This window comes from Anabas testudineus, chromosome 24 (genome assembly GCF_900324465.2).
Source record: "Anabas testudineus chromosome 24, fAnaTes1.2, whole genome shotgun sequence".
NCBI classification, from domain to species: domain Eukaryota; kingdom Metazoa; phylum Chordata; class Actinopteri; order Anabantiformes; family Anabantidae; genus Anabas; species Anabas testudineus.
Window position 1 is genome coordinate 948,353 of NC_046632.1, and position 24,904 is coordinate 973,256.

Sequence of the window (24,904 nt, forward strand, 5' to 3'; positions counted from 1 at the left end):
TTAATTAAAAATAATTTTTGCCTCTCAAAAACATACCTATTCAATATTCTTTTTTTTTTTTTTTTTGGCCAGATTTCTATCCCCACCCCTGTGGATGTTCACTTCACACTTAGACCTATTGATCAAGAACCCACCTGACTCATGCACTCAGTCAGCATAGTAGCTGTTGCAATATTTCTTTCTTCTAATGTGGTAAAAAAGAATCAATTTTGAAATATTTCTTGAATCTCTACTCAACATCAACCAAGGGGATCAGTAGAGAGAGAAACAAACCACCAGCATTGAAAACACTGGGCAGGTTGGTTGAGCCAGTAACTGCACACTAGAAACGGCAAGTTCTGAGGCTACTGGCAGAAAAGTACAGAGAGGAAGAACCACAGCTATCAGAGCAAGAAGATATAAAGTTAATACCATGCAACAGCGGCATACAAATAGAAAAGAGAGAAGAAGAGAGGAGAAGGGAAAAGCTCACTGTATCAAGGGAGGTCCCCCAGCAGTCCAAGTCTATAAAAGATGGGTCAGTCACCTGAGCTAGCTCTGACTGGTTTAATCAAAAAGTAAAGTTTTAAGCCAAGTCTTAAAAGTACAGGGAGTGTTTGCCTCTCAAACCTTAAGTGTCTTCTGGTTCCACAGAAAAGGAGCTTGATAGCTAAAGGTTTTGCATCCCAGACCATTATCATATGCTATAAAGACAGGGAAGAATACACTTTATTCCTAAATTATGGAAAAAAACATATACTCCTGTGATACTTTGTGAGAATCCCTGACAGAGCTTGTGAAGGGAGCCAGGCCTGGCATGTGTGGAGGCTATTACTTTGTGTTCCAATTGCACCCTTTGATTACATTGTTCTGCACCTACGGGTTACCAGTCATTCTTTGGGAGCTGAAGCATGAGTCTGTGTGTGTATTCTGTGATTACTTATGTATTCATGTGTCTGTGTGGCTGCATGAGAATGAGACTCCCAGACACACGTGCGTGGGGCGGGGGGGGTACTCTTCCTCCAGTCTGGGCTTCAGTATTAATGAGCCCAGATTTAATTTTCAATGAGTGATTATTTGGCTGTTCATTTGCCTAAGATTTATGACAAGTCCCCATATCTGTAGCCTGCAGCGCTGCTCTAGTCTTTAATAATGGGCAATGAACACATTAATCACCCTGTAGCCATCAGCCACAGAAAGCACACGAGCGCCAGCCAATCTTTCACATTGGATGAGAGGGAAAATCAACTCATATTCATTCAAAAGTCTTATCTAGTATATAATGAACAGAAAAAATACCTGTTTAATTGAATATAATTTAAAAATTGGACAACATTCACACACAAATAGACACACTTACGCACTTGTGATCTCACTGTGGTCAAAGATTTAGACAAACATATACCTCTTTATCTGGTCGGTTTATCAGCTGAGAGGGAATAAACACAATCAAACAACAACAAACCCACAAGATTTACCCAGGGTGGAGCAAGCCTGCTGATGGCTAAATCCCATGAGTCATTAGGTAACCTATCACAAACCACACCTGATGCAGGGCCTCAGCTCTGAGATTTCAACAAAAGATCACAGGCAGCGCTGATTTTTCTCTGCCCACACCTATTAGGAGCTACAGAAACATACACAATGAAAAAATAATAATAACTTCAGATTACCACCACTTCCAAACTATTCATCTCACTATAAATATGACGCATGTTACTGTATTTGGTAATTTGTGTTCTTCTCTGTACTTGCATATTTGCAAACTTGTGAAATTCCATCAACCAAGTACTGTAGACTTTACAGATCAAAGGATCTGAAGTGCAGGCCGGTTTACAGTGTAAACATTAGTGACAAACATATATACACAAAGACACTGCTTCCTCAATTATGCATTGAGGCAGCAGCGTCTACCAGTCCCCACAGTCATGGCTTTGAGTTTGAACTTGCCAAGTCTGAACTTCCAAGTACGTTAGTACGAACTTGGTGTACTCTCTGCATTGTGAAACACCCTAAACCTTGGCGGTAGGTAATTTGCACATGACGTCATGCCACCGCATTGATGAGAGCTGCAGCAGGAAGTGATATTTCTACACTGTCACTAGACTGTCACTAACTCTCTCTTACTGTAACTGTAAACAGTTTACTTAATAATAAGCATGTCTATGACAAGATTAAAGGGCTAATTCAGAAGGTAATTGGCCTAGAAATGTCAAATGGGAGAGGGTTAAATTTAATGTACGACTAATTTCTATTGAAGAGTCCAAGGCTTTTATAAGAAAGTTAAAATTTGAACAGCAGGAATTAATAAGAACAATAAATAACATAAGTGGCAAGGATGTCTTGAGATGATGATGAGACAACTCAACTTAATATTCCTCAAGCACAACTAGATAACATTTATTCAGAAAAAGTCAGAGGAGCTTTCATTCGCTCCAGAGCCAAATGGATTGAAAAATGGGGAAAAACACAGCCTATTTTGGTTTGGAAAAGCACAGTGAGCATAAAAAAAGAATTACACAGCTGTTGATTACCGGTAATGACAAAGTTGTGCAGGACCTTCAGGACTGTGAAATATGTTTTAATCATATTAAGGATGCAGTTAACCTACTTAGAGAAAGTCAAACAATGTAAGTAATGGAGTAAGACTTATCAATCAGAGAATTAGATAAAGCAATTGCTCTAATAGCTAATAGCAAGTCTCCAGGCTGTGATGGAATAACTATAGAATGTTATAAATGTTTTGTCCTGATATTAGAGAATTATTTCTAAAATGAAATAATTCTAAAATTATTTCTAGAATGTCTGAATAATGGAAGCCTCTCCAGAACCTTGATAATTGGAGGCCGATAAAATTGTTATGCATTAATTATAAGATCTTAAGCCTTTGCTATGCTAACAGACTCAAAAATGTGAGAGAATACTAATAGGTGGAAATCATTCTGCATTTATTAAGGGTAGACAAATTCAAAATCATGTACAACCAATCTAAGACATGTTAGACTACAGCTCTTTTACTGAAAACAACTCTTTGGTTTTGGCGCCAAGTTTTGTAATATTGCTATTAGGATGTTTTAGAATGACTTCTGTAGTGTAGTGTCACTGTGTCCAAAACTGAAGAAATATCCAAGTTGATTTATCCATGCCAATCTGTGTTTATCTCACACAAAAAAACAACCAGAGCTGTTAATTTTGTTTTATTGAATTTTCTGTGGAAGAATAAATGCCATTACAAAGAAAGGTCACAGCTAATTAAAGGTTATGATAGAGGAGGCACTAATGGTAACATTCAAGATGATTTGGGGCCTGTTTAAACCAACAAAAATGACCATGTGGATTTACATTCCTAATAAACCATTTGAAAAAATGAGAAATTCCTCTTCAACTGTCAAATTTCTATAAAGAAGCACTTTACCAGTGGAAGATGATATGTTCCAATAACTTTACACTTCATAGCTCCACCTTGTGGAGTAACAGAGTAAATAATATTTCTGGGAAAACTCTGTTTTTGTGAGTAATATTTTGGATGAAAATGGAGATTTTTCTAAGTCATCATATATTCTCTCAAAACTATAATGTACACTATCGTGTTAGAGAATTCAACAATATATATGCAGCAGTTACAAGACCTTTATTGAACCTTAATAAAAATAGTATTAATAATTATGGAAGTCTTAAGAACCCACAAAAGTGAAGCACTGATGATGCTGTACATTGCTGACCGAAGATGCAATAATAAGATGCTTGGTAATATCTTAAAACACAATGATTTAATTACTTTATAATGATTCCCCTAATTATTCTAAATGTAAAAGTAGTGTAGACAATGTTAGACTGCTTATAAAAAATGTATTCTCACTTTTTATTACATTCCCAATATTACCTAAAGCTAAGGAAACACACTACAAGGTAATGCAGACATTTCCTTGATGGTTAATACAATTATCCTTATGGGAAAATATTATGTTCATATTTGTAATTGGAGAAACATTACCCCTATTTTTTTTTTTATTTCATGAATGACTTTGAAGTGTATTTCTTCTCACAAAAACTTTATTTCAAGATGAACCAAAGATACAAAAGTCCATATCTAAAGATCTTTTACTATACTTGTCAGTGTCTATTTAGGTTTGAGAATTTTATTTATGTATTTTAATTAATTTTTTGCCTGAAACCCCCTTCCAAAATGTTTTTATTGTTTCCTTTGTTGATGTTTCCTTTCTATCTGTTAGTGAATTTCTGATATGTTAATTTCCCCTACTTGTATTGTCAATGTTCAATAAAGAGAAAAAAAACCCTCCTGAGCATGGAAAAAATATTTATATGTGTGTGAGATGATTTGTATCAGCAGGAGGAGATTAACCAATGCACAACTTAAGATCCACAATTAAGTAAAGGAAAATCTGTACTTGAATGAGTGACTTTATGCACAAAATTCAGATGTATATTTTTGTCATTTAATTGAGTACAATTGTTGTTTGCACTGTACAAAACCTTGTTTACATTTGAAAATCTTAAAATTCAATTCAATTTTATTTGTATAGTGCTTTTTAATTGACATTGTCACAAAGCAGCTTTACACAACCAAAGAACAGTACATGAACAGTGAATGTGTATGAATCATGAAATCAGATTGTCCCGTTTACACAAGTGTTTTACAAGTGTTTTACACTTGTGTAAAGTGTAACACACTTGTGTAAACGCTTTTTGTACTATTTCAATTCATTAACTAATGTTTTTGTTATTGATTAAACAATAGTGAGAGCTCTTTTCTTAATATTCACATTTATTCCTGTAGTATCACAGTAAAAACCCACAGCTCTGACCAGACTCTTCTGAGCTAACAGACAACGTGCCTTCAAAGGGTGGGTAGACTTGATTTAAAAACAAGGCTACACTTCTCAGCTGATAAAAATGTGACTAGAGTAAAGTGGCAACTGTCAGCAGTCATTGTCCTGCAAACACACTCTACGTGTAACCCGGTTACATGTAACCTATTACAGTTTCCAGTTTACATGACAGTTAAGAAATCAGCTAACTTGAGGAAGCTGACTGTGGCCGATAAAATTGAGAATTTTATTGAGAATGTGCGATTGATCATTATCAGATATTTGACGAGTAAATTAAACATTTTTTTAATTGATTTTAACCAGGCAAAACCCCTTGGTCTGTAAAACAAAGTATACTATCACTGTCAATATCTACTGCCTATCTTTCTTTTACATTAAGTTCTGTGGCACTTATTATTATTACACTATGTAGTTATTTTACACTTATATCTAAAGTAACTTACAAGTGAGGTACAAAGCAAGTAAATATCTAGCCAAGTTTGTCTAGCCAAGAACTTTAAAGTAAAGTGCTCTAGAAAGAGCTGTTTCAGGTTTATGGGTATGTCTGTTCAAAAAAGAGAACTGGGATCTGATGGCTGCCATCTTATTGGTAAAGAAGGTGGCAAAGTCATCAGCAGTGATGACGGTGGAGGGGGATAGTAATTGGACTTATCCAATGTATCCAATACATTTATATTTAACATAACAGATTAAATGTGTAATTCTCAAGGAAAGGATGACAAAATAGGCCTTTTTACTGCAAGAACTACACAGGTAGACAGGTAATATCATGAAGTATGACACAACTAAGAAGTGTTGGAATATATGCTCATCAGTCACTTGAGGAATACAGTAATTAAAATTAAACTGGTCAATCACCACCTGCTGGCATTTCCTGCCTGTACATTTTAAAATCACCAACCATGAACATATTACAGTGATACTAGTCATAGAGTCTACGTTCTGCTGCTGCTATTTGCTGGATCTTTTATCATGAATCAAACGTAACATATTCCACCTGTAGGACTGGACATGTGGGAAAGTGAGATGCTTTTGCTTAAGAGGGAACTGCATTAAGACTTTTGGATGTCACAGTGATGAAGAGGTTAGTACTGTCACCTCACCTAAAGCTAATGAGTTGAAATCTGCTTTGGGTTCCCCAAGGTACTTTACCCAAATGACAGATTTGTGTGAAGTACAAATCCGTCATTTGTGTGAGTAAAAGTTTTGAAAGACCCTTTACTTAGATGAGATTCTTGATTTCCAGTCAAAAGCTTTCATTAGATCACGAAATAGAGCAACAAGTGTGCCATCCCCATCCATCAGTGATGGATTCACACTGTAGGAAGAAACTAAATTCAGTATTTTTTCTGAATACAGGAAAAACAATGTAGAAGGAAGTACCAACCAAAACAATTTTGTTGGTTTGAGATAAGCTGCTCTAGGGATTTAGGGTAATAAGGAGTAATAAATGCATTCTGCCACTATAAAAAAGGTCACTTTAGTTAAAGAATTTCTGGATCTCAGTTATATGTTATATGGAATTGTGGAATGGTCTCTGCTTTGTAAGCAGGAAAGGAAATAATTTCATAAATGCTTCAGGACAATACATTTAGTCCCAAAAATGTAATAATATGTGTAAAATGGTTAAGCTGAAAATCTGCACTTTCTTTTTATTGTCATCATTCCATGATTGCAAAATGTAGTGTTTTGGGTTAAAGGCAGAACAACAACAACAACTTACTTGTACTGGACTTAAAGACTGTACTGTTTGTTTATGGTGATGAGTATGAAACCACTTTTGCCTGTTGTTGTGATCATATACAAAAACAGTCTTTTATGACTTAATGTGATCAGAATGCAGAACAGCTCTCTTGTCAGAGGTATTTAGATAGTGTGTTTAAATAGTGTGTTAGGGAAGTTTGGATGATGTTTGCCTCAGTTATTGATTTGTATTTTTGCATTGTCTCCCTACCCCAACGATGCCTCCACTCTCCTCACCTGACACTTTTTTGTTAAAAAGACTATGCTAAATCTCCTGTTTGGATGCTTATTTCATGTTTGCTGCATGTTGTAAAAAATATAGTTGATTTTGTTGTGTCACTTCCACACTTGTTTTATCAATGTGATACTTTTATCGTTTTATGAAACATAAGAAAATGCATTTGCGCAATTCTTTGATTGTCCTTTGCTTATTTTTCATTGACAACTAAAAAATGCATTTTAGCATGGTAAAAAGGACAGTACAGTACTGTAACTTACCTTACAGTATGCTAAAATCTACTGTACTTTGTTTTACTTACTTTACTTTGTTTTACTTTATTTTAAGGCTTGCTGCAAACACTACTGCAGTGAAATACAGCAACTACTGGGTAATTGTTACCAGTAAGTTCCTGTTAATTTGAAAATAAACACTTTACAGTGTAGACACTCACTACACAGTGTACTGGTGACGACGGAGCAAGTTCACCCAGAGACTGATCAACTTCAAATGCTCCACAGAGTTTGATGCCTGTGGCCATACAACTCTACCCCCCTCTGTAAGGAGGTGGGAAACTTAACTGTCTATTATTGGTATTGTTATTTATGTTATCATTTCATTCTGGTAAATTATTATTGACCCATTTCACCCATCTTTCGATATTCTGGGTATATATTGAGTTTTTGTATTAATGTTATTTTGTATATGTTTTGGTGTAGATCTTTTCTGGTTGTGGTTCTTTCCTTCTGTCTGAATTGAGAGCAACTGTAACAATGCAAAACAATTTCCCTCTGGGATTAAATGTTAGGTTGTAACATTTTACTTCTAATCCAAGCAGCTTCTTCAGTCGGAAGACGGAATCTCTAAATCTTTAGTCTTCTGCAGTCAAAAGACTGAATACGCAACTTGAATGGGTAGAATATAGCTTAAATTTAAATTTAAAATTTAATTCAAATATATATATATATATATATATATATATATATATATATATATATATATATATATATATATATATATATATATATATATATATATATATATATATATATATATATTACAGCAAGGTTTCTCTGTTTCTCCAAACAAAAGCAATCAAAATGTCTTGCTTTTTACCAAGTTAAATATACAATCCAGTTATTTGAAATAAGGCTATGCTTTGTAACTTCAGTAAACTACTGTCAGATGGCCAGTGCTAAAATTTTAGTTTAGGACTAATATTAGTTTACATATTTTAGGCTGATCAAGTTAAAGCAGGAAAGGTAACAATAGGATCAGAAGAATGCTTATTTTTATTTTTTATGTTACAGAGGTTACCAAGCTTTATAGTATTATAGGGTTAATAAGTGAAAAAGTCAGTAATCTGCTAATATATCTTACCTGTACACCTGTCATTCTGATAGACCAGACAATAGGGAACTCCAAGGTAGTCTGCACAATAAATGCTATATTCACAGAAGTGTGGGGGAGTGGGAAATGTGACCCATGAGACATTACTGCTTGGTCTTGAGCTGTGATTGATGTCAACTAAAATCTAAAGCAGCCTAAAACATTTAAGCTAGAGTCGATTTTTCCACTTTAATCACTTAAATATATAGTTTAGGGAATTCTGAGACATAAAGTTCCCATATTTCCTGAATGCAACATGCTATCCCTCATGAGACCACATATCTCTGTTACTCATGCCCTCTTGTGCCAGAAGAGTACCAAAAGTGTGAAACAGAAAAAAATTGAAAAACTAAGATGTGAAACTCCTAAAAATAAAATCTAAATGCAAAGATATTTGAAAATTTGTTGCATTGGAAAATGTATCTTGTTACTATTTATTGATTGATTGTGCCATTATTTGTTTTTTGAGGTTTTCCACCTTAAGTCTGAAAAGCTGAACTAGCTTTTAGTTCGTCTTTTATCTTTCAAATTTGAAAATCACCAATACCTTGAAATGCTGCTATGTGTTCAATTGGTGCTCCAGAAATCAGAGTTGGGCGGGGTCGGATTGGGCTGGGTCATACATTATACACTTACCATATATTGATTTTGCAGGTGTGTGTATGTGATTAATTAACAAAATTTATTTGTGCTTCCGAAAAATGTTTTATAGATGCTCAGCACAGTTTCTTACCAAAAAACAAACAAACAAAAAAAAGAATATAAAAGTATAAAACATGAATACATCAAACTATATATGTCAATGTCAACAATGCTGTCAATTTGTTTGTTGATATAGTGTAAGTTGTGCACATACACACACACACATCATTGTGAATAAAGCCTCACTTGCTTAACCATTTAGCTAATTCACAGAATATGTAGTGTATATGTAGTGTAAGGCCAGGTAGCTGGCTTATATTATCAGATTGTCCTAGTGTAGTACAGAATGATAACTAAAGTTATCTGTTTTTGCTGCCTTCAAAACATATTTTAATCAATGTAATTGCTCAATCAGAAAACCCACACAAAGCATTGGGTAGCACAATTTGATGGGTTAAATAGAAAATTCCCACCAACACAATTGAGACTACAGTGTGTGACAATGTAGATACACAAGAGCATAAAACTATACATTTAATTAGCCTTCAAATTTTATATTGACTTTACATTTCAAATTATATATACTGTAAAATCAAACCACACAACACACCACCACAGCACGCAGTAGGCTTGGGTAGGACAGGTGGATGGTTGAATGGATTTTAAGGCTTGCTAGCTAATTTACATCCTGTCATAGTGTTATTCTCTACCTCCTTACTCCTTAATGTTTTGCATTTATAGTTGTATTAGCTGACACAGTGACATGATGACTGTGTTTGGTTAAAATATTAACCCACTTCATGTATAATATTTGAGTCATATGGAGGTTAAACCATAAACACTGTACAATATAACATTTTATTTATTCTGTATCTGACCTCACAGGATGTGACCATTCTGTATATACCATTTATGGGAACAAACAGTACCTAGGGAAGTTAGGATCTGTCCGTCTTCATTGCACTGCAGTGGTTTCAGGACTAATAATAAGAGCTTGTTATTACTAAGACAGTCCACATGGCTGCGCTGCTCCACAACTTAGAGGGGAAGTCGTTGCTGTTTGTGGACTGAGAGGATCTAACCATGGAATCTTTATAAAAACACCTCATAATGATGTTCAGCTGAAGATTGAATGACTTTAGCTCATTTTAGAAGAATTGTTTATATAACCTACATTATTTAGAACTGGTAACAATTTAGAGAGCAGCCTGTCCACAAAGACACATATTATTTAATTGATGAGTGATGATGAAACAATGACAAAATAATAATAATAACAATAATAAATTATTAGATATATTGGATTTTACTAACAGACTGCTAAATACTCGACTTGATTTTGTTTGCTCTCCCCGTTTCCTTCCTTCTCTCTCTGTTGTAAACTGACACAGTGTCTTTGATTCTGCAGCTTCTTGAAATGCAGGTGCGCTGCGGCGTGCAGACGCTTTGCGTCGGAGAGAGGGGGATCCGGACAACTTGAACTGTGGATCCACTACTCCCACCGCTTCATGACGTAACGCACAATAGAAAAAAACTAGTCACAATGTAAACATTAGATTCTTCAATGAGGGCATCGTCTCCCACTGCACGGTGTTTACTATGAGCTGCATGTATGCAATGCGGGGGAGCGCAGAGGACCGTGGGTGAAGACAGACGAGGGACGAGGACACAAACAAACGTCCGTAATCCACCAGAGAAGAACCAACACCCACGGATGATGTGTTCTAACTCCCTGCCCTTCTCCATCCTCTCTCGACTGACAGGGCCGTGAAACATTTGTTTCCCATAACCGCAGCATCCAGAACCAGAGAGTCAAGATGAAATTTCCGACTGAAAATCCGAGAAAACCGGGGAATATGAACCCTCCACCAGGTTTGTCCGTAAATTGGTCTTTTGTATTCAAAATAGGCTGCAGCTAATTAGAGACAGTGGTGAAAGTTCATCGTAAGTGGACAGATTTCGTGTTGTAAATGAAACGGTGCAGGCTGTGGAACGGGTCGTGCGCGCAGCCCTTATCTGCTGTGTGCTCACTGAGAAATGCTTCTGCCAGGCAGCACCAGCAGGTTTGCCAAGGAAGGATTAAGGCTGACCAGAAAACTGGCTTTAATGAGAAACACGCCATGACACACACACACACACACACACACACTACATGGCGAAGTTTCGTGCGCTGCTGGGGCGTCTCGACACGCGAGGGGTTGTTTTTATAGGGAACTAATTAGAAGGAGACAATCACTTGGTTTCACATGAGCTAAATGATGCTTTACAGGGCAATCAAGACATAAGCTGAGTCAACAAAAGCTTAACTGTGATGCAGCGCAAATGCAGGATTCATAGAGTCTAATTGAAACGTATCTCACGTCTTTCTACAGCATCAACATGTTTACCTAGAAGTTACAGTCGTATGCTCTGCACATGACCTTCGACCACCATTCACATGCACCTGCATGTGTGCAGGAGTAGAAAGAAAGCTGACCGCTTATAATATCTATATTATATAATAATTATATATATATATATATATATATATATATATATATATATATATATATATATATATATATATATATATATATATATAAGCTTATATATATATATATGAATGTCAACTCACAACCAAAGTCTATTTTAGAGAGACAAGTAGAGAAGAAAAAAATCCTATAATGGAAAAACCTTCAGCAGAACATTGCTTAGGGTGGGTGGTCATCTGCCTCGGCCACTTGGGGTGAGTGAAAAGCAGATATAGAAAAGAAGAACATCAAGAAGTATTTGACAATACACCGAGTAGGTTTTAATGCCAGTAACTGCTCACTGGAAACAGCCCTGAAGCTGTCAATACTGCTGAATTTTAAAGATAGAGGGCGGCAGAGATGAGAAAGACAACTAGGGGCCAAAGTAAACTCAAACTTATTGGACATGCAGTGGTAGTATAAAAATATGTAGAGAGAGTATGGGAGGAGAGGAGCTCAGCCTGTTCCTATTTGCCTTATGTGTTTCAGCATTCAAGCAACCAGGTTACAGAGAGAGAAACAAGGTTTCTTGGGTAATTGTGGTATGAGTTTACATGCACTCAAGAAATCTGGTTATTAGAAATCCAATAAATAAAATCCAAGTAAATATGCAGCCAAATAAGTAATTTGATTTCTCCTGACCATTTTTTTTCTGTCTTTCTTTTTCTTTTTTTGATACATATGTAGGGGAACTGATAGCGACACACAGCAACAGTTACAGTGCTCCTTCTTACTTAAAGAAATATATGGCAAAGATGACACTTGGAAGTCTGGTTACATTATTCTCTGGAGGAAATATTCCTTGGGAAGATCCCCTAACTCGATTATGGTAATCAGGTTTCCCATTTACATGACACTTTCTCGAGAAAGCTGACTGTAACCTGGTTACTTCAGTACATTATCTTGCACTGAAATTTGACTCATTTGACTATTTCCTTTATCAAATAAACAGTGTAAAGGAGCACCACAGTGTAAGAACACAAGGGACAAATTACTGTATGACAAACATCAACCGCTTTTTGCAATTTACATTTACATTACATTGAATGCCACATAACCACACTGTACCTGCTTTGAGTCCAGCTGCGTGCCATAAGGAGGAAAACTTTTTTTTCATTTGTTTGTAGAGTTGTCTACAAACCAGTTCCCCTGAGTCATGGTTACATTTTGCCACATGTCAAAGTGTCCCTGGACAACACACTGAAACCTGAATCCTTGGCACCTAAAATCTAGCTTCCTGTCCACACAAATTTCCCCGAGGGGATTAATAAATTATCAAACATTATTAATTATTATTAACTTTTGTGAGGAATGTAACTGCAACCATATTACATTTTCTCATCGCATGATGATCATAAACTGACCCTCCAAAATAAAATGGAAGGGCTTCTGCAGTGTCACAACATTTATTCCGCACCCAGAGTTGCATAAATCTTTCGTCAAGATCTTGTATTGATAATGGGAGAGTTTGGCCGCTGCGCAAAGTCTTCTCCAACACATCCCAAAGATTCTCTCTCTGTGGTGGCCAATCCATGTGTGAAAAAAATGTAAGCATGTGCCATGCTCCCTAAACCACTCTTTCACAATTTGAGCCCAATTAATCTGTTTTGGAATATGCCTATGCCATCAGGGAAGAAAAAATTCATTGATGGAATAAGCTGGTCATTGAGTATTTTCACGTAGTCAGCTGACCTCATTCTATGGGCACAAAACGTTGCTGAACCTAGACCTGACTAACTGCAGTTTGTAGTTGTAGTTGCAGTTTGTAGTAGTGCAGATTAGACACCAAACAAGTCAATACAATTCAAATGAGCATTCATTATAAGATAATACAGATTATTCAGGCAGGGTAGAAATTTTTTTCTCCTGCAGGAAAAGGAGCAAACTGTGTGTGTGTGTGTGTGTATTTGTGTGTGTGTGTGTGTGTGTGTGTGTGTGTGTGTGTGTGTCAGGTTCCAGGCCCAAGCATTTTGCCTATTTCTGGCTGACTGATCATATCTCAGCCTAAACCATCTGGTCTCCATTAGCTCCCGAGAACAGCCAAATCTTGTGGCTCTCATCCTCTCATTGGTTATCCTGGATGGTCAGCTCAACTCTTCCTGTATATCAGCTAGGTTACGGTGACTCCAGTGTTATAAAGTTTTTTATGGTTGAGTTGAGGCCTCTCAGCATTGGGTTTAGTTCAGGGAAAGATTCTGGGTCAGAGTCACTTCGTACACGCAACGTCTGCCTTAAAATTTAAACCAAAACACAAACTTTATTCCTAACCTAAGCAGCTTTTTTGGCAAAACCAGACCTGCATGCCTGCCATCCACCCCATGAACCTCAAGACTCAAAGTCAAGTAAACTGCTTTTGGCTTGTCTTTTGTGGGGTTCGCTACCCCGGGAACCTGTTCCGCACGTTGATGGATTGAGAGTTTTGACAGCATCCTCCTTTCAGCTACACCACGTAAAGGGTTCAGCTAGAACAGGGTCAGCCCTTCTGATTAGTTTGTTCACCCTGTCAGTGTCCACCACATTCAAGTTGCTGCCCCAGCAGACCACAACATTGAGGATGAAACTGGCCACCACAGACTCACAGAGCATGCACATCATGTTGCTGCAGACATAGAAGGACCTGAGCCTCCTCAGAATGAAGTGAGACACTGCACTGCATTTGTTGTCCAGTCAAGTTTACTGTCTAAGTAAACTCCTATATATTTGTACATATATGGCTTTCACCTCTTCCGTCTTTATAGAACGAGGACAGGGCTTCTGGATTTCTGGAAGTGCATCACCAACTCAATTTAGTTCAACTGAATTTTATTTATATAGCACAAAATCACAGCAATCACTCCTTTGAACGAAATAAACCTCCAGCAGAACCAGGCTCAGGGTGGGTGGTTGTCTGCATTGACCAACAAGTAGAAAGAGAGAGAAAAGAACAGTAGTCAACAAAAAACAGCAACAAGCAGCAAAAGCACTGGGCAGGTTGGTAGATTCAAGATTCAAAAAACTTTATTGATCCCAAAGGGAAATAGTTTTGCCTCATTACCATTGTTCTCAAAACAGACAAAGAAAAGGAACCACATCCAGGAAAGATCCAACACCAACATAAATACACAAACATAAATACACAACAACATCAATACCAAAAAACTCAATATATATATACAGAATACGTAAATAGATAAATGAAATTGGGTCAATATATTCAAGGCAAGTTTATGACAGTATCACTTCCCCCACCCCTTACAGAGGGGGGAGGAATTGTACAGATTGATTGCCACAGGTAGAAAGGATCTCCTGTCGCGCTCTGTGGAACATTTAATGTTAATAAATCTTTGGCTGAACGTGCTCCTCTGTTCAACTAACACACTGTGGAGTGGGTGGGAGGGGTTGTCCAAGATTGAGAGGAGTTTGGACAGCATCCTCCTTTCAGCCACAACATGTAGAGGGTCCAGCTCCACCCCCAGAACAGAGCCAGCCCTCCTAATCAGTTTGTTTAGTCTGTTAGTGTCTGCCACCTTCATGTTGCCGCCCCAGCAGACCACAGCATAAAAGATAACACTGGTCACCACAGACTCATAAAACATCCGCAGCATGGTGCTGCAGACGTTGAAGGACCTGAGTCTCCTCAGGAAGTACATCTGGCTCTGAGCCTTCCTGTACAATGCTGATGAGTTTTTGGTCCAGTCCAGTTTGTTGTACAAGTACACTCCCAGGTATTTGTACTTGGACACGACCTCCACCTCCTCCCCCTGTATAGAGAGAGGGATGACAGGACTCCCAGATTTCCTGAAGTCCATCACCAGCTCCTTTGTTTTGTTGATGTTCAGTTGCAGATGGTTGAGTCCACACCAGTCAACAAAACTGTCCACCACTCCACGGTACTCCATGACAGTAATTGCACTCTGGAAATATCTCTCAGCTATTAGACTGGGGATACCTGCAGAAAAGTACAGAGAGAAGGTGTTACAAACTGGGACGGACAGGACTGACGGGGACCAAACAGGTACGACCAAAAGTAAATTTATTAGCAAAAGGCAGGGCAGGGGACTAACAAACACGAACAAAGTACCAAACGAAAGAGACCCGAACACACGGTGGACAAATACCAACAAAGCATAATCTGACAAAGTAGCAACTAAAAACCTACGCACTAACGCGGACAAAAACCAACTAATAAACTAAACGTACAAAGTAACAAACAAAAATCACTGCACAAGGCAGGAGAACATTAACAGACGGACAAACCAACAGTACAAAGTATCAACTCAAAAAACACAGCGTGAACACAGACCAAACAATTCAAACTGACTAACAAAAACAGACAGGTGCCTTACGGACAAACGAACAAACAAACTGACCAGATTTAGGAAGAGTCGTGTGCAGCATGAATGACATAATCACAGTCAATGTGTGATGAATGAGCGACAAACCAGCAATGAACTGAGGACTAAGGGGGTGCTTTTGAAACAGAGGGATGCACAGGTGAACTGAATGAGGCAATTAGTCCAGAGTGCGGAGAGTGGGGGAAGAGGAGGAAGTCCATATATGGTGTGTGGCAGGAGGGTGAGACACAGAACAAACAAAACCAAACCAAAAAACAGGGGCAGAGGGAGGAACTGTAACAGAACCCCCCCGGCAAGGGGCGGATCCCAGACGGCCCCAAACAAACCAGGACGGGCGGGGGGAGGGAGGCCCGGAGGAGGGCCCGAAACACCAGACCGGGCGGGCGGAGGGAGGCCCGGAGGAGGGACCGGGCGCAGCAGACCAGGAGTGCCTCCGGCAGACGGCCAGGAGGCGACGAACCAGAAGACAGAGCCTCGGGCGGACGGCCGGGAGGTGACGAACCAGAAGACAGAGCCTCGGGCGGACGGCCGGGAGGCGGCGAACCAGAAGACAGAGCCCGAGACCCTTGAGCCGGCTGGAGAACCGGGGACCGGAAAGCCAGCCGGAGAGCAGGCCAAGGACCCCCAGGCTGGGGGCCAGGATACGACCCACGAGGCAGGAGACCCCCAGGCGGACTGCCGGATGGCGAGCAGAGAGCCGGGGAGCAGCAAGACGGCTGAGGACTCCCGGGCGGACTCCCGGGCGGACTGCCTGGTGGCGACGAACAAGGCTGGAGAGCCCCGGGCGGACTGCCCGGCGGCGACGAACAAGGCTGGAGAGCCCCGGGCGGACTGCCCGGCGGCGACGAACTTTGAGCCAGCTGGAGCTGAGGGGCCAGGACAGGAGCACAGTTCTCAGGGGCCCCCCAAGGAGACAGGAGCAGGGTGGTGGTGTCCTCATTGTCATCCCACCACATCTCCTGGGGTGACAAACAAAGTTCAAAGTTAAGAGACGGCGGCGACGGCCTCTGCGTCGACCCGTCCGAAGACTGAAGAGACGGCGGCGACGGCCTCTGCGTCGACCCGTCCGAAGACTGAAGAGACGGCGGCGACGGCCTCTGCGTCGACCCGTCCGAAGACTGAAGAGACGGCGGCGACGGCCTCTGCGTCGACCCGTCCGGAGACTGAAGAGACGGCGGCGACGGCCTCTGCGTCGACCCGTCCGGAGACTGAAGAGACGGCGGCGACGGCGACCCGTCCGGAGACTGAAGAGACGGCGGCGACGGCGACCCGTCCGGAGACTGAAGAGACGGCGGCGACGGCGACCCGTCCGGAGACTGAAGAGACGGCGGCGACGGCGACCCGTCCGGAGACTGAGGAGACGGCGGCGACCCGTCCGGAGACTGAGGAGACGGCGGCGACCCGTCCGGAGACTGAGGAGACGGCGGCGACCCGTCCGGAGACTGAGGAGACGGCGGCGACCCGTCCGGAGACTGAGGAGACGGCGGCGACCCGTCCGGAGACTGAGGAGACGGCGGCGACCCGTCCGGAGACTGAGGAGACGGCGGCGACCCGTCCGGAGACGGAGGAGACGGCGGCGACGGCGACCTCTGCGTCGACCCGCCTGGGAACCTGGCGGCTGCAGGGACCGGAGCAGCAGCTGACACCAGAGCAGCGGTGACTGCAGCAATCAAGGTGGCTGCAACTGCGGCGACAGCTGAAGGACCAGGAACAGAAGCCGGATCCGTGACAGGAACAGGAGCCGGATCCGTGACAGGAACAGGAGCCGAGACCAAAGCAGCCTGGGCTGCAGGACCAACAAAAGCAGCGGGAGCTGCGGGACTAACAAAAACGGCCTCGGCTGCTGGACTAACAAAAACGGCCTCGGCTGCTGGACTAACAAAAACGGCATTGGCTGCTGGGGGGCTAACAGAAGCAGTTCTAGCTGCAGGACCAACAAAGGCAGCATCCGCTGCAGGACTAACAAAGGCAGAAGAAGCTGCGGGACTAACAAAGGCAGAAGAAGCTGCGGGACCAACGAAAGCAGCATCGGGGGCTGCGGGACCAACGAAAGCAGCATCGGGGGCTGCGGGACCAACGAAAGCAGCATCGGGGGCTGCGGGACCAACGAAAGCAGCATCGGGGGCTGCGGGACCAACGAAAGCAGCATCGGGGGCTGCGGGACCAACGAAAGCAGCATCGGGGGCTGCGGGACCAACGAAAGCAGCATCGGGGGCTGCGGGACCAACGAAAGCAGCATCGGGGGCTGCGGGACCAACGAAAGCAGCATCGGGGGCTGCGGGACCAACGAAAGCAGCATCGGGGGCTGCGGGACCAACGAAAGCAGCATCAGGGGCTGCAGAACCAACTAAAGCAGCCTCGGCTGCAGAACCAACAAAAGCAGCACTGGCTGCAGGACTAACAGGCGCTGGGGACCGGGGAGTACTGGAGGAGGAGAGCAAATGGTGCTGGCTAGGCAGGGCAGTCAAGCAAAACCTTCGCTCGAAGGAACTCAGAGCAGCCATGACAGCGTCTTTAAGACGCTGAAACTCTGGATATGTCATCAAGTATCCCTTCTTCACAAAGGTCTTGATCGCTGCCCTGCGATGTGCCTCAAAGAACTCTAGACCTGCGTCTGAGTACAGCCACTTGAGCAATTGCTCAGCACTACCACGCAGGTCCAAATATTCCACCTCCAGGATATCCGCCAGGCCCCCATAGCACTCAAAACTTGGACGGGGGGGAAGTGTGAAGCGACCAGTGGGGGAATGTGGCGATTCCATGGTCGCAATGATGGCTGGTTTGTTCTGTTACAAACTGGGACGGACAGGACTGACGGGGACCAAACAGGTACGATCAAAAGTAAATTTATTAGCAAAAGGCAGGGCAGGGGACTAACAAACACGAACAAAGTACCAAACGAAAGAGACCTGAACACACGGTGGACAAATACCAACAAAGCATAATCTGACAAAGTAGCAACTAAAAACCTACGCACTAACGCGGACAAAAACCAACTAATAAACTAAACGTACAAAGTAACAAACAAAAATCACTGCACAAGGCAGGAGAACATTAACAGACGGACAAACCAACAGTACAAAGTATCAACTCAAAAAACACAGCGTGAACACAGACCAAACAATTCAAACTGACTAACAAAAACAGACAGGTGCCTTACGGACAAACGAACAAACAAACTGACCAGATTTAGGAAGAATCGTGTGCAGCATGAATGACATAATCACAGTCAATGTGTGATGAATGAGCGACAAACCAGCAATGAACTGAGGACTGAGGGGTGCTTTTGAAACAGAGGGATGCACAGGTGAACTGAATGAGGCAATTAGTCCAGAGTGCGGAGAGTGGGGGAAGAGGAGGAAGTCCATATATGGTGTGTGGCAGGAGGGTGAGACACAGAACAAACAAAACCAAACCAAAAAACAGGGGCAGAGGGAGGAACTGTAACAGAAGGGGGCAGATTTCACAGGAGAGGGGCTTGATAGTTAAAGGCTCTGCCTCCCATTCTACATTTGGAAACTCTAGGAACCACAAGTAAACCTGCAGCCTGAGAACGGAGAGTTCTGCTGGGAAAAATCTTACGTAGGGGAAATATGATCTCTTTTGTCAATTCCAATCAGAACTCTAGCTGCAGCATTTTGGATTAACTGGAGGCTTTTTAAGGAGTTATTGGGACATCCTATTAATAGTGAATTACATAATCCAGTCAACAAGCGTATGCTACGAGTCTTATATCAGTCACTGTATAGCATCCCTAGAAATTTCATGTTAAATTTCTTAAGGGGTAGCATTAATTTGTATAAACACAGCACAAGTGGTCAACAAGTCAGCATTGGCAACAGGAAGTGATGCAATATGCATACCGTTGGAGGAGCATCTTGTTGAGTTGGTCCATAAAGCTGACGACTACTCTCTGTGGTGTCTCCACTCTGAATACATCCTACATCTGCAGAGTCATCAGAGAACTTCTAAAGATAGCAATATGTCAGTGGAGATTCTCAGTCATCCAGGAAAAGTTATCTGGAATGTGAGTCATGACAACTGGACTTCCTTCTTGTTAGGTCAAAACGTTTCTCCAATGTACAGCTCAGAACATTCTTCACTGCACTGGACTGCATACACTATATTGCTCATCTTGTGTTTTGAAGTCTGGTCTTGGGGTGAACAAGTCTATGGGTGAGTGTGTTGGTGGGTTTGAAAGGTGTAGACAGGTATGCATAGACAGCATACAAGATGAGCCAAACCTAGAGCATAATTTTGTGGTCTCTAACCAACTATCTTCAGACTGAAGAAGCTACTTGGATTAGTGAAATCATTCAACCTAACAAGAAGGAAATCCAGTTGCCATGACTTAACTTCCAGATCTAAAGATAGAAGGACTCTGAATTGTAACTGTAATTATTGAAGGGAGACAGGACTGTCCCCTATGGAGCATCTGTGCTACAGCCAACAGTTTCACATGCGCTTTTCTTCAGGCATGCATACTGGGGGCGGTCAGTAAGATGGTCCATAATAATGGAAGTGTTAACCTGCATGTTTTTATCTTCTCTCCAAGCAGTGCATGTAGATGTTAAATGTACTGAAGAAATAAAAAGACATAATTCTCACTGAGCCCCCAGGCTTGTAGGTGTAGGTGCAATGGAGCAGATGTATGATGGCATCATCAAATCGTTGCTGATAAGCAAATTTGAGGGGGTCAAGTGAGAGTTTGACCGCAGTTGGGAGGGACGCCAGGAACAGTCTTTCAAAGTCTTTATAATGTGTGAGGTTAGAGCCACTGGTCTGTAGTCATTGAGGACATAGTGTTGTGGCTTTTTATTCACAGGAATTAAGTATAACCTTTTCCACCCAAGAGGAACTCTCATCAGATGCAGGCTTAGGTTAAAGAACACCACATAGCTGAGAGGCACAGGTTTGTGGTGTGAAGCCTGTTCAGCTCTCTCCTCATCTGATCTGCTGAGATGGACATTACGTGGATGGGGTCTGAGTCATGTGGGTGAGGGCCTCAGGAGCCTTTAGTGAAGCCGGAGTGGAGGTGGCAATGTGGCTCAAACTGGAATATATTTACAAAATGGTCCACCTGGCTGCTGGGCTTGTAGCCAGTGATGGTCCTCGTGCCCCTCAACACCTCCTTGATGTTGTTATGCTGAAAGCTTAGTTTCAGTTCCCTCCTTTAAGCTTTCTTTCCCTCCCTGATCCTGACAGACAGGAATCTCTGGACCCTGTTTGTTGCGTTCGTGTCACGTACCCTTAATACCTTATTTTTCTCGCTAAAGTTGGCGTTGATGTCTTGAGTGACCCAACGCTTATTGTTGAGAAAGCAGCTAATAGTTTTCATGGGTACATGGGTATCCACACAGAAACTGATGTGGTCAATGATGCAGTCTGTCAATCCATCAATTGCCTCACCATGAGGCTCACAGAGAGTCTTCCAGTGCTGAAACTGTCTATATTAACACTGGAGTCAGCAATACAGTCATGCAGCCATGTGTCTGTGAAACACATCAGACTACACTCATCACTCAAAGCTGCTCTTCTTCCTCACCAAAGATGTCAGTTTGTCTATCATATTGTCCAGCAATGTCACTTTACCCATAATCAAAGAAGAGAGATGGGGCTTAAAACCTCTCACCTTCTTTCTGCGCATCGCTCTTCTTTGTTTCCCCCCTCACTGTCTACCTTCTTTTCTAATTGGGGACTAATTTCTAATTGGGGAGTCCTGGTCAAAGTTAAGTACTTCAACCTAAAGTTTCCAAATATAGAATGGGAGGCAGCGCCTTCAGCTATCAAGCTCTTCTTCAGTGGTACAAGGTCCCAGGTCAGAATTTAGATCTCTACTTTTAAGACCAAACTTAAAACTTTTCTGATAAAGCTTATAGTTAGAACTAACTCAGGTTACTTTTAGCCATCTTATAGTTAAACCCGCTTTAGACGTAGACTGCTGGGGGACCTGCATTGATGCACTGAGGTCCTCTCAGTATTATATATTTGTATTGTTAATGTTGTTGACTACTGAAAATTCTTAATCTGTATTATGCAGATTTTCCATCACATAGTCTACATTTATCTTTTGTTTGTTTCAGTGGCAGTCCAAACAAACTTGGTCCCGCCAAAGAAGGTACAGCCAGGCATGCTTCAGTCCAGCCTGGTTCATGCCAGCGTGGCCACTATGCAGAATCCGATGGGCTGCGCTCTGCCACGGCTCTCTGGCTCATCCCGCCCTGCCAGCATGGTCGCCAGCATAGAGGCAGTGGCTGATGGCTCAGCCCCCTTTACCATGATGAAATTAAAGACAGTGCTGGCAGTGTTCGTGGTGGTTGTGGCCTACCTGGTTGCAGGGGGCTTAGTGTTCCAGGCACTGGAGCAGCCCTTTGAAAACAATCAGAAGATCACCATAACAGCAGAAAAGGCAGCCTTTTTACAGAAACACCCTTGTGTGTCTCCGGATGAGCTCAAGGCTATTATCAAGGTAAGAGCAGCAAATGGTCGATACTCCAGCCTCTCCTCAGCTCTAGATGCAGTCCTGTATTGGGGAGTCAGCTCTACTAACCTGCACTTCATACTGATCTGCCACCATTCGGGGTCCACACATACTCCACAATCTGCCAGAAAAATTATGCTCCCATGTTTTGCTATTGCTAGCCTCAATTTCACTCAAGGATGATTAGTTTATATATTTACTATCGTTGTGTATTTGTTTATTAGTTGGACAAAGAAAAACTATTTGAAATTATATTGTCAGTTTGTGAAATTGTGATTAGCATCATCGAACCAAATACATTAATGGAAAAAAGAAACCAACATTCTTACTTATCTGGAAGTTGAGTCATTGCAACTGGACTCCTTTCCTCTTAGGTCACTACCCATCCTCCTTTATAATGTTCTAATACAAAAGAATTAAGAAACTGCGACCCACATAGAGATTAGTTATGTTTGATAACACACTAAGTAGCATTTGTGGCTGACTTAATCACTTAATCAAAATGCAAATATACAGTATGACTTGCTTAAAGGTCCTTTATTATGAAAAACACATTTTGTGGACATTTTGGTACATTTATATGACTCTAGGGTGAGATTATATAAATGCACTCCCTCCCTTTTTCAAAATTTTTTGTTTATTAAAAACCTCTTCCAGAACAGTCATATGTATTCATATATTCTACGTAGACTGAGGTTGAGGTCACACAGTCCCACCTCAAGCTTGGTCCAAACACCGCTCCGACATTGTTTTTCCTCACCTCACTCTGCAAAAGGCACAATGGTAGCAGCAGGGTGAGCCGCACGGATGATGTTCACCTTCTGGATACAGACAACAAAACAAACCAGATTCTCCTCTTCCCCCATCCTCTCAGGGTCTGAACAAACCATGGATTTACAAATTTTTGATGGCACAGTTCAGTATATTTACATGTATGTAAAGTTCCAACTGTGGAAGCTGGATTCACTTCAAAACAGAAGTTCAAAGATGGACTCATTCTGAAGTTTGAAGCCGTAAGTGTTACCAATTTAAAGTGTCTTGTTTGTTTGCCTGGTTAGCTTGCAGAATGTAGCCACATTACTTCCTCAGTAATGCTAATTGCTAACCTGGCTAGCATTAGCTTCTTTGATTTTTCTGAAGCATCAATTTTCAGTCTAATTACACAGCTGGACATCATGTAAAACATTTAAGCTACATTTATAGGATTAGTAGGTGTTAAAGTAGCATGTTAATCTAACATACTGTCACAGACAAAGACAGGCTTTGATGGAGTGCTGGGACAGCACAGCAACCCTGTGTTACTAATAAAAGTAAAGTTACTCCAGGACAGAAACAATGTCTCAGTTTTATCTAAAATCTTTGGTTTCACTTCAGCACCAAGTTAGTAAATGCTAAACACAGTGAAGCTGTAGTGATGGTGGGACAGAGTTTGTAAAGTGACGGTGACATTACAATGATCCACAGATCATTATAGCTTTACTATAGTAGCCTACTGTTTCTACTGACAGAATACTGTAGTACTGTTATTACTGACAGAATACTGCAGAAGTGTTGTCAACTTCAGATATTCTGTTAAAATGTATTTCGGTGTCCAATCTAAAAATCAATGTTTTTCTTTGCGCTGATTGTTTCTTCCCTCTGTGAAGCTTCTTAGTCAGCTTATGCTGTTGTTACACTTTATGCTAATAGATGTTTTTTATTTTATATACTTACAATTACTATTACAGGCACACCTTTTCATATGATGGAGATCAGCAGTGTATATATGGCAATTATAGCTATTCATTCAATGAATGGTGTTTTACAGAGCACTAATACACGTCTTTGTCCTTTTTAGTTATCATCATCATGTTGAACAAGATGCTGACACAAGGATCCTGAAGGATGTTGAGTCTCCACCAACATCTTGCTCACAACAAATGTGCACATACTTTAAGTGTTAATACTTTTATTTTGACAAAATAGTCTTTGCTTTGCTGTTAATAACATTTTTTATTTGTTTCATCTTTACTGTACTTAAATACTCCATGGCCCACCGTATTTTACAATGACAATGTTCACTGGCCACAAGCCCAAACATCAGCTGGAAACCCTTCCTTTAAAGACCAGAAAGGAAGAATGCTAAGCCAAATCAAAGTGGACCAAGCTGTAATTCAAATATTGTTGTACTGATCATAAATCTTCACAAATGTTAATACATGGAAAGTTGTTGTCCCTTTGATGCAGTGACAGCATGTCAAATGTTGTATTAACAAACATACCAGTCAGAATTCTAGAATCTAAAATTTTGTAACTGCCCTTTGATCCAAAATGATTGAAGTAGAATTATTAATACAACATAAATTTCGTACAGTAGAGTTTGTGCTAATGTTAAAGGCTTTTAATAACATGGTTAGCTTTAGGGTAGTACATTGTTACTAGCCATGTAAACATCACCATACAGACAGTTGTTTAATTAAACATGTTGATATAGGTTTGTGAGAAGTCCTCCAAATATTTTAGTAGTCATTTTACAGGGTATAATTTTAATTATTGTCAAGTATAATAGTGCTGATTGTATGGTAGGGCAGGTAGGTAACAATAGCACAGTAGTATATACATAAATATAAAATGTGTGTGAAATGAATAACAGTTGAAACTACTAGCAACATCTGTGATTTCCTGTAGATTGTAATGTTTTTTACATTTATTTTTTTGGAATGTGCCATCTATTATTCTGTTTATTGAAAAGATAATAGGAACAAAAAAGGTGACAATAA

At 41.0% G+C, this 24,904-nt stretch overlaps 1 protein-coding gene across 1 annotated transcript in view; it reads left to right on the plus strand.

Moving 5' to 3' along the window:
- The first annotated feature begins 10,637 nt into the window (after window positions 1-10,637).
- kcnk10a (potassium channel, subfamily K, member 10a) overlaps window positions 10,638-24,904 on the plus strand; it is a 49,316-nt gene continuing 35,049 nt past the window's right edge. Inside the window, exons 1-2 of the mRNA XM_026341500.1 lie at window positions 10,638-10,692; window positions 21,748-22,133. Of these exons, the coding sequence (XP_026197285.1) occupies window positions 10,638-10,692; window positions 21,748-22,133 (441 nt within the window). The remainder of the gene's footprint in view (window positions 10,693-21,747; window positions 22,134-24,904) is intronic.